Here is a 10,189-nt window from a genome sequence, read left to right on the forward strand (position 1 = left end):
AACCTCTTTGTAAGATAACTGAATATTAAAGACACATTTCTTCAACAGCCACATCAATGAACGGAACGATGGAGCGACCTCAGTACCCGCGCACCCAGTACAGCCACCAAAATCGTTCCCACATGACCATGGAGGCTGGCCTCTCCCAGCAGAGTCTCACCCAACCGCAAAGCAACTCGATGGCTCAGACCCCAGAGCATCCTTATGGCGGCTACGATGCCAACTTCTGGTGAGTACAGTGTGCGGTGCTTTAGTAGTATATTTTAGCTTTCGGTTCTCACATTGGCAAGTGCACACATATTTCGGAGATAGAAATTCCAAAAAAATCCCCTAGTTTTTAATTTACGCTGCGAAAAAGACCAAGATACGAGAATGTGCCCGAGGACTCGTTGGGGACGGATCGATCCCACTGTGGAGGTCAACTTGGTGCACGGACCGTCGAGCAAGGTTATCAAGCTTGACAACCAAACGCTGCCACGGCGTGTCGAGCAGCAACTCCTTCTAATGGCCTCACCATCGCCGTTCCTCAATTTTATGAACAAATTTCGCTTGGACGAGATCCTGATTAACCATCAGTACAAGGGCGTCTACAGTATGCGTACCGCGGCCACCATCACCGAACTGGCCATCTACACGTGGAACGTGATGTCCATCTCCGATCGACAGCCGTACATTCGGTTGGCCCGGCTGGCGCAGCAGATTCAGCAATCGCGGAAGCTGCGCTTTCTGGGCCACAGCAGTCGGTCGGTGAACAAAAGGAATCCACAATGACCCATTGTTGTTTAGGACTGTCTTGGTTTTTGTAGCATTAAAAAGTTTTGAATAAATATAAATTCTCCAATTAAATTGTATGCCTTTCTCTTTATACGTTACAGCAACGCGGGAAATGCAGCTGCAGGCAATGGCTGTGTGTCCACCATTGAGAGTTCTAAGCGTGGCCATCCTCTAAAGAGCTTCAGTGTGCCGGGTCCACCACCCACTGGCGGAGTCACCCCAGTTACCAAGCATAGTGAGTATTTTGAACAGCCCAATCAGACTAAAATCAGACTAACTAATCGCAAACTTTGCTCTACAGCTCCCGCCGTCACAATACGTCCACAAAATCAATCGCCCTACAAGAAACCATCTTTCTCGGCTGCCACGCCCAATCGCCTGCAGGGCGGTGGCTCAGTAGTGCACTCAACCGATGAGATTCAAAGACTTGCCCCCAGCACATCTACCGAGGAGCTAAACCAAGAAATGGCCAATCTGGAGGGCCTAATGAAGGATCTGAGCGCAATCACGGCCAACGAGTTCGAGTGTTAACACTGAAGCCGCCTTAATAATGTCCGGCTGGCTGAAAGTATTAGTCGTCAAACAGTGGATGTTACTTGTTTTTTAGTTTCTGTTTTATTTTATTGATTTAACTCGAATTTGTGAAATGCAGTGAACCGACTTGAATTGTGTTCCCCTCCAGCGAGGTCCGTTTAGCTTAAGTTAATCAAATGTGCGATATATTAATGACCGAAAAGAATTGTAAATACGAACGACGCCGCCATATAAATTTTTAAGTCTAGATACACACATTCATAACTATAAATATAAATTAGGCATAGTTAATTATCTGATAAGAAGAGTGTAAAAACGGGGACAGAAAACAGAGTAAGAAATTAGGCGAACAGCAGCGTCTATTGTGCAGGATCGGTTCTGTCTCTAAACTGTCACACGACATTTCATATTTATCAATCTGCATCATCTTAATTTAATCCGCACCCGAATGCGGATAGTCTAAGTCTACATACATATGCCATTCTATATTCATATGCAAGCAGCATCCTAGCTAAGTTTCATACTAGTAAAGACCCTAAGAACGTACTTTTATGCTATCATAACACAATCAAACAATCAAAATCATTCTATCTAGACTTGTCCCCTAAAGTGTTCTTCTAATTTGTTTATCCATTCATACGCATGAGTTTGATACGTGCCATTCAATGAATTACCGCCAATCCAACAAAACTACTTAAGCTTAAGTCAAGGTCTAGACTAAGCCAGCAAAGCATTTACAATTTAAACTAAACTATTATAAAATGGTGGCATTGCATTGTCTGTTTTACCACATAAGGAGTAATTAAACTTTTTTAAAAGATTTTGATGTGTTCAAAGTTTTTATTGCCAAGAAAGTTTACTGTTTTTATGCGTTGTTCACCAAAAACACTGTATTCAACATTGCTTTGCACAACAATCTCATTAAACTCAGCAAAACATTTCAAACAACGCAAATGCACACGAAAGGCATTTACGAATTGTGAAATTTTTATTGTATTAAACGTAAACTTTGTAATCAAAAGAAAATTGCTAAATATATAAAGAATATGTGAAAAGAAGTCTCGTTTTGGTTGCTTATTAATTTTATTCTTTTCTCTCTATGAACACGGTTACCTGTACCCTCCAAACTTTGTAAGTGGCAAAACGAAGTTGTATTTTATAGATACCTTGCGGTAGAGGCAAAGTCTTAAGGAAATCATCTGAAAATTCCATGTTATCCATAATAATGTCGTGCTATATAGTATGGTTGTACAAAATAAGTGATCTTTACTGCGATTTGTGTATTTTCAACTTACGTTATATGGACTCGAGTGATTTAAATTCGAGCCCGTCTTAATGGCATTCATAACGAGTCCTTGAAACGATATGGAATTCGGGTTACCCAAAAGCTGGCAGAGATCGGTGCTGATATTGTACAGAAACGGACGAAATCCATTGTAGCGGCGGTACATGGACCAATTAATCTGAGGAAATTTTTAAGTACATTTCAAAGGAAAGTGAAAATAGGATATAGTTTGATACAATTTTAACTCACCCAACAGTTGTCTATGGGCGTTTGAAACAGCTTTAAATATATGTCGGCCCCCACACGACCTCTTCCAAGTAAATTGAGTTTACATTTCTCAAAAGCTGCATACGACTCATTGTAGGATTCGCACTGCATGTTGATAAATCGGGACTTTGGACGGCATTCGGTTCTCAAACTTAAGCTGCACAAAATAGCAGCGGTTACTATAATCAATCTGCTAGATACAAGATCCGCCATTATTGCAAAAAGACTATGTGTTGCGAAAACACCTATTTTTTTGGTACCAATCAAATGTTTATCAATAATGGCCAATCATTAGCTATAGCTCATTGATTTCGTATTTTGCTTTTAAATAATGTTATAATAATCAGCGTGAAATGATTAATAATGAGCATTAGCATTAAAAAAATTGTACTTTTCAACGTAAATAGACTGTTTTGATTTCAAGCGTTTCATGTTGAGAGTGCTGCATACTTTTGGGCTTATCTTAAATGTTGCATCTGGCTTTTCTATTCCAAGTCTAATCTGATCATTTGAACAAAGTTTAGGGTTCAGAAAATATGGGCGCAGGGAATTTAGCTAGCTGTTTTCCAGCTTAACTATTTAGTTTTCCAAAGAACATCCTAATGAAAGTGGAAATATTATTTCACCATTATTTTTCGAAGATAAGTGGGAATTTTTATATTATATTTTTCTAGGCATTATGAATCTTATGAATAGTGATTTTGCAATTATTTGCAATTAACGGATTTGTAAGCATTTCCTGAAAGGAAATGTTTTCCAAAGCAGGTATTCCTTAAAATTTCTATCACAAAGCTTCTGTAAGAGTTATTCCGGAATATTTCTGCATTTGTTCCGAGTATAACTATACGTATTGCTTGTTCCGGCATAGCTATCTTATGCAAACACACTTTACAACATAAAATTCATGTTGCTTTTAAGTTAACCATCAGTATATGGTACGCATTAATTGACTACAGCAAAAAGTTCGTTGCACAGCGAAGGCTTGCTTCGTTGGCGGCTGAACAACGACTGATTTGAATTTCGTTCGCACGTGCCCAGCCGCACACGCCTGCCAAATCCATTGTATACACTAAGCGACGGGAGGGAAACTCCTTAACCCGCGGGCCAGGAAATTGGACACCTCTGGAGTACAATAATGCGAACAAACTTTTTTCAATAAGTGGAATGCCGTTCAAAGCGATTTTTATGTCATAAAAAAAAGTATATAGCATGCAATAATTTTGTCACTTTGGCTTATGATAAATATCAAGAGGATAATAGGATATTTAAATGCTTTATTTTTTAATGACTGACTGACAAGAAAACAAATAACTTGGAACAATAAAATATGGTAATTGAGCTTAGAGTGTTCAGAACATCATCTACAGAATATATACGAAAAAATTGTTTACATTTCAACAGTTTTTAAAACAAACCGCCTAATTGTAAAGAGCACTTTCTCTTTTAAAAACAGCCAAGAGAGTCAGCTGAAGACCTTCCGAACGTAGCTTGTTTGGATCGGCGGAGCTAGAGCCGCCAGTAGTTTGCGCCAGGCAGCCGTTGAGTGTGGAACTTGATTGCGCTAGAAGCCAGTTTCGTTTCCCCGCCGAGATCAGTGTGTCAACGTCAACAGAAGACAATTGGAAATCGAGGCTTACGACCAGTGAAATCTGATTTGAATTTAAATCGGTTTGGACGAGTAATGAACAATCTGTCGCTGAAAGTTTGGCGTTCCACAGTCTCCTGTGGCCCCAATCTTCGGCTATGTGTGCCGAGGATCGGTGGAGCAGGTTTCAGGCGAGCGCAGTGCCGCGAAAGCTCCACGGGCGTGGCCACTTGTCCACATCTGGCGGATTCGGAGGAGGCCAGTGCACCGCGAATACACTCCACTTCCGAGTGGCAAAACGCTCTGCCCTACAATCAGATTCCCGGACCTAAGCCCATCCCCATTCTGGGCAATACATGGAGGTAACCGAAAACCAAACCAAAGCAAAACCCATCATCAGAAAAACGAAAGACTTAAGACACGAACTCGCTCGCTTTCTCCAAGCTAACTGCAATTGCAATAAAACCAAACACTCTCCGTTTCACTTGACCCAATTAACTTGGCGAGCTTGTTCAACACTTATTGAATTAGCCATGATGATGATGTTCGTTTATTTACTTGGATTTTGTGCAAAAAACACGCAACCAACCTCGTCTAGTTTTTAGCCCACCTCGTAAAAATTATGTATGCTAACTAAATATTTATGTGGGACTTTGGTTTTTCTAACGATTCTTGTTAAATGTGCGTGTGGAATTCCATCAATTTACACCTGTCCAATCCAGAACCTTAAGTTACAATCCGTTCGATGGCACGTCATCCAGTTAATTAGCGTTCAATTAGCGCTAAATTCAAGGTCGCCCTAATAACGTGTGAAATTTTGCTGCATGCTGACGAATTTTGCTCACTAATCATATTTTTGCGCCATTGGAAAAAGTCAATGCATCTTTCATTGTCACAGAGAGTTTGTTTAACCTTGACTATTCCATAGACTGATGCCAATAATTGGTCAATACACCATCTCTGATGTGGCCAAAATATCATCGCTGCTGCACGATCGTTATGGCAGAATTGTGCGTTTTGGAGGTCTTATAGGACGGCCCGATCTTTTGTTCATCTACGATGCCGATGAAATTGAAAAGGTAAGCTTTAAGACACGCCAACTTGGCTTGGGACTTTCCGCATGACCAACGAACCACGAAGGCACCAAGCCATTACACAAATTTATGGCACCGTACAAATTGCCCGCAGTTGTCGGATATTAAGCTATAGCAATTTTATGAATTTCCAGTGCTATCGAAGCGAGGGACCCACCCCGTTCCGTCCCTCGATGCCCAGTTTGGTCAAGTACAAGAGTGTGGTGCGCAAGGATTTCTTTGGGGATCTGGGCGGCGTAGTCGGAGTGTAGGTGGAATCGCCTAATTTGTAGAGCTTCTAATTTATTCTGCCTTAATTCAGGCACGGAGAGCCTTGGCGGGAGTTCCGTTCGCGTGTCCAGAAGCCGGTGCTGCAGTTGTCCACCATTCGCCGGTATCTACAGCCGCTGGAGGTCATCACCGAGGACTTCCTGGTGCGCTGCGAAAACCTGTTGGATGAAAACCAAGAGCTCCCCGAGGATTTCGACAATGAGATTCACAAATGGTCCCTGGAATGTAAGTATTCCTTGCGAATATTATTAAAATACAAGATAACACAATGTTTAATCATCAGGCATTGGACGCGTGGCTCTGGACACTCGTTTGGGCTGCCTTGAATCGAATCTGAAACCGGATTCGGAGCCCCAGCAAATCATTGACGCCGCCAAGTATGCCCTTCGCAACGTGGCCACTTTGGAACTGAAAGCTCCTTATTGGAGATACTTTCCCACGCCTCTGTGGACGCGCTATGTGAAGAACATGAACTTTTTTGTGGGGTAAATACATTATAACAGCATTTGTTCTATAAAAAATAATTTCTATGGTCTCGCAGTGTCTGCATGAAGTACATTCAGAGTGCCACCGAAAGACTAAAGACCCAAGATCCCAGTCTACGTGCCGGCGAGCCCTCGCTGGTGGAGAAGGTCATCCTTTCGCAGAAGGACGAAAAAATAGCCACCATTATGGCGCTCGATTTGATACTCGTCGGAATAGATACGGTATGATATGATAAATTATAAAGAACTTAAAAATTCTAATTGATATGTATGTTACAGATATCCATGGCTGTTTGTTCCATGTTGTACCAACTGGCTACACGTCCAGTGGAGCAGCAAAAGGTTCACGAGGAATTAAAGCGGCTGCTTCCGGATCCAAACACACCACTCACAATTCCGCTGCTTGATCAGATGCACCACCTGAAGGGCTTCATCAAGGAGGTGTTCCGCATGTACAGCACGGTGATTGGAAACGGACGAACTCTCATGGAGGACAGTGTCATCTGTGGCTACCAGGTGCCCAAGGGAGTGCAGGCGGTCTTTCCGACTATTGTCACGGGTAATATGGAGGAGTATGTCACGGATGCAGCCACTTTCAGGCCCGAAAGATGGTTGAAACCACACCATGGTGGTACTCCGGGCAAACTTCACCCGTTCGCCTCGCTGCCTTACGGCTATGGAGCCCGGATGTGTCTGGGTCGTCGATTCGCTGATCTGGAGATGCAAATACTGCTGGCCAAGCTACTACGAAACTACAAACTGGAGTACAACCACAAGCCACTGGATTACGCAGTCACTTTCATGTACGCGCCGGATGGACCGCTGCGCTTTAAGATGACACGAGTTTAGTTTGTAGACTTTAGTATTTCGATTTTATACACTCTGTTGTAAATAATAGGCACTTTACACACCCAAATGTTTAAGCATTTATACATAAGATAACGAGTATAACAAACTACCAATCACGCTATTATTTTCTTTTCCACATACGATACCAGTTTTTAACTGTTTTCAAGCTTGTATGGGCATCAGCCTTTGTCTCGCCCTTAAGTTCGAATACTATATCTGATTTGTAGGAACCACGGGCCTCTTCCAAAATGGTTCCGAAGATCTCGCACTGAATATTGGATGTCAGTTTCTTTTCGTTGTAGTTGCGCTCCTTCAGACGATCGTAGAGCGTTGTATTGGGGCAGGTGACCACGAAGACGGCTTGAAACCAGCGCTCTGGGAAGAAATCACAGCCATGATACTCGACGACGTTGCCCCCCTTTGCCATCAGGGGCTCCAAGTGATCCATCAGCTGAAACAATACCATATATACATAAAGCTTATTAGGTTAATGAACAATATCTATACCTTTTCTTCATCCAGAATGGGACAATCGTACTCCTCGTCATATTCCTCTACAAAATTGTTTTCCTTGGCGATTTTGGAGCAGTCCAGCCACTCAAACTTTAGTTCGGAGGCTATACGCTCGCATAAATACGATTTCCCCGCTCCAGGAGTTCCTAAAAATACATTAGTTTTTATGTAAAACATAAACCTATTAATTTTTGAGGGGAGCAGTAATACCCACCGGTTATTAGTATGTTGGGCTTGACATCTGGTTCTGGTTCCGACATAGCGTTTACTAATCAGTTGGGTATATATTGGACCAGAAAAAATAACTTTTATTTCAACACGTGAAGCAAAGTTGTTTATATTTAAGAACCGGAGCTGTCAACTTAGTTTCTTTAGTGCCCCTGGTAAAGCTGCCAACATGTTTCAGAGCAAGAATAGTGCTGCCAGACTGTTTGCTCGCGTATTCGTTATCGTTGTTTGGCGCAAAATGACTACATATGTAGTTCAATTATTTCAAAAAGGCTTTTAAAAATTGCTCAACAATATAATGTAAATTAGATTTTATTTAATACTTTAGACCAATTAAAATATAGGAATATATTACAATTATATTGGCGTATAATAAATTCGTTTAATTTCCCTAATAATACCTATTTGACCCATTCTAGCATCCAGTTCAACGGACAAAAGTAATTGACTTAATTATGCCATTATTTATAAGTCACTATAAAGTCACTTCGTGACCAATTTTTTAACACTAACAATGTTGCCAACTTGAAACGTACACAGGGGCCCTTTTCGATTCTTTTTGTCTATCTTCGGTTAGTCAAGAACCGTTGCTTTTGCCTAGTTCTCTCCTTCATTCCCTTTTCTTCCTATTCCCGCGAGGAGAGAATCTGTATCTTCCTCTGCTTTGACATTCCTCCTATTGCCTTCGTTCTCGAAAGCTAGCAGGTTCATTTCCATTTATGAAACTGAAAAATGTCCGTAAAATTAGACGGTTTTGAAGAAAAGATGGAGCTGAAAAAACATGTGCCGTACATCCTGAACGGGGAGCTGTATCGCATCGAGAAGCAGGTGGGCGACAATGTTACAGTCAAGTGCTGCTACTGTCCGCCGGATCGGATTTATCGCGGCAGTGTCCGCTCCACCGGGAACTTTCACATGCACATCAAGGTAGGGATTCCACCCATTGGCTAGGGGTAAATGAAAGCTATTAACGTGGTTTTATTTTTGCAATCCCCGGTCGCAGAGACGTCATAGTTTCTTGTTGGGCAAACTCCATGAAATGAAGGTGGCTGCTCTGGAGGAACGCCGTGATCGGATCATAAAAAACCGACGCTTTGCCAAGTCGCGCAAGAAGGCAGCAGTTGCGTTTGCAGCCACATGTACAGCTGCGCAGAGCGATACCGGGGTGTTCGTGGACATGCAAGCTGCTGTTCCGTCAGGAAACGAAAGCCACGAGCTGAAGATCAAAACGGTTTTCCAGCGCCACAAGCAAGAGCAGGAGGGAGCTACCCGCAAGGTATGTTTTGGGTGGGCAGGAGCGAGATGTCGGCATCTCTCACCTTGCCTTTCACCGTTAGAATCGAATACTGTATCTGTTCGGATAGCGAATTAGCTTAATGTATTGTTGTGACATGTATTGGTGAGCTGATATCTCTGTTTCTTTCCAGCTCGAAGATTCCACTTCAGATAAAGGAGTCAAAGCTAATCTACCAAATATCCCTAAGAACTTGGGAGTTGTCATTCAGAACGTAAGTTTCCTTTATTCGCAAATAAATATACATTGTATGTATATTTATATTTTGTAGGTCATATTTTAGATATCTAGTTTTGGACATATTTATATATACTTAGTGAATCCTATTTACATGTTTTTTTTCAGGTCTCAAACATCTCGGTGGAAACACTGCCTAGCGGTTCAACTCCTGCCAGTGTCTCCCTTCTGGGTCGTCCCGTCAAGCCTGAGCAGGGTAGTGGTTCGTCATTCCTGGCTGATCAGCCGGCTGCCATAGATTTGAGCCAGGTTCCGCCAGTGCAGGGCGGGAGTAAATCCAGTGAATCGCTGGCTTCATCGATGGAGGACGTGTCCATGGAGTACTCACGCTCCCAGGCCCTCTCACAATCGCTATCCATGGCCCACTTCTTGGAGCATCCTCAGCGGGATGTACTGCAGCGCCTGGAGCGCTCAATGGCCCAAATAGGTCAGGAATTGCACTGCCGCAACCGCATCGAGCACAACCGGATGCTGTTGGAGGCAGCCAAGTTCAAGTTTCTGAATCCGAATTTTCAGTTTGAGCCGAATCTGTAAGAGGGTCAATAAGAAAACCAACTAGACTGCACGCCAGATTCTGAATCCAAACCAAATGCCAAAACGTTCAAAAATCATGCATTGATAAAAGACCTAAATATATTTGTAAAATTAAAGAATCTCTACAGAAGTTTTTGATTTGATAACAAAAAACGGTTATATTTCGCTTTCCACATATATTTCAATAAAGTATCTTTAAAGGTTCGCTCTCGAGATTATCTGTGAAAAAAGCCCTCCATA

The 10,189-nt window shown here is 42.2% G+C and overlaps 6 protein-coding genes across 7 annotated transcripts in view; 4 read left to right on the forward strand and 2 right to left on the reverse strand.

The window, feature by feature from the left end:
- Positions 1 to 2,366, forward strand: part of LOC6608864 (neogenin) — a 34,862-nt gene extending 32,496 nt beyond the window's left edge. For both annotated transcript variants that reach the window (XM_032714604.1, XM_032714605.1), the window contains exons 8-10: positions 49 to 229; positions 876 to 1,009; positions 1,076 to 2,366. In XM_032714604.1, the coding sequence (XP_032570495.1) occupies positions 49 to 229; positions 876 to 1,009; positions 1,076 to 1,305 (545 nt within the window). In that variant the 3' untranslated portion in view covers positions 1,306 to 2,366. The remainder of the gene's footprint in view (positions 1 to 48; positions 230 to 875; positions 1,010 to 1,075) is intronic.
- LOC116800346 lies at positions 243 to 852 on the forward strand. Its single transcript, XM_032714607.1, has one exon. The coding sequence runs from the start codon at positions 373 to 375 to the stop codon at positions 769 to 771; it is 399 nt and encodes a 132-aa protein (XP_032570498.1). The 5' UTR covers positions 243 to 372; the 3' UTR covers positions 772 to 852.
- Positions 2,367 to 2,391: 25 nt separating the features above from the next.
- On the reverse strand, positions 2,392 to 3,470 carry LOC6608865. Its single transcript, XM_002033543.2, has 3 exons — positions 2,843 to 3,470; positions 2,604 to 2,771; positions 2,392 to 2,541 (listed from the first exon to the last, which is right to left on the reverse strand). The coding sequence occupies exons 1-3, from the start codon at positions 3,071 to 3,073 to the stop codon at positions 2,392 to 2,394; spliced, it is 549 nt and encodes a 182-aa protein (XP_002033579.1). The 5' UTR covers positions 3,074 to 3,470.
- Positions 3,471 to 4,392: 922 nt separating this feature from the next.
- Positions 4,393 to 7,252, forward strand: LOC6608866 (probable cytochrome P450 301a1, mitochondrial). The gene is made up of 7 exons (XM_002033544.2): positions 4,393 to 4,807; positions 5,374 to 5,524; positions 5,674 to 5,786; positions 5,841 to 6,034; positions 6,093 to 6,294; positions 6,351 to 6,516; positions 6,574 to 7,252. The coding sequence occupies exons 1-7, from the start codon at positions 4,542 to 4,544 to the stop codon at positions 7,141 to 7,143; spliced, it is 1,662 nt and encodes a 553-aa protein (XP_002033580.1). The 5' UTR covers positions 4,393 to 4,541; the 3' UTR covers positions 7,144 to 7,252.
- On the reverse strand, positions 7,183 to 8,024 carry LOC6608867 (adenylate kinase isoenzyme 6 homolog). Its single transcript, XM_002033545.2, has 3 exons — positions 7,871 to 8,024; positions 7,651 to 7,802; positions 7,183 to 7,594 (listed from the first exon to the last, which is right to left on the reverse strand). The coding sequence occupies exons 1-3, from the start codon at positions 7,914 to 7,916 to the stop codon at positions 7,265 to 7,267; spliced, it is 528 nt and encodes a 175-aa protein (XP_002033581.1). The 5' UTR covers positions 7,917 to 8,024; the 3' UTR covers positions 7,183 to 7,264.
- A 364-nt stretch (positions 8,025 to 8,388) lies between these two features.
- Positions 8,389 to 10,077, forward strand: LOC6608868 (protein stand still). The gene is made up of 4 exons (XM_002033546.2): positions 8,389 to 8,811; positions 8,888 to 9,160; positions 9,312 to 9,392; positions 9,524 to 10,077. Exons 1-4 carry the CDS (start codon positions 8,617 to 8,619, stop codon positions 9,947 to 9,949), a joined length of 975 nt encoding a protein of 324 aa, XP_002033582.1. The 5' UTR covers positions 8,389 to 8,616; the 3' UTR covers positions 9,950 to 10,077.
- The last annotated feature ends 112 nt before the right edge of the window (positions 10,078 to 10,189 follow it).

Source organism: Drosophila sechellia, chromosome 2R, assembly GCF_004382195.2.
Source record: "Drosophila sechellia strain sech25 chromosome 2R, ASM438219v1, whole genome shotgun sequence".
NCBI classification, from domain to species: domain Eukaryota; kingdom Metazoa; phylum Arthropoda; class Insecta; order Diptera; family Drosophilidae; genus Drosophila; species Drosophila sechellia.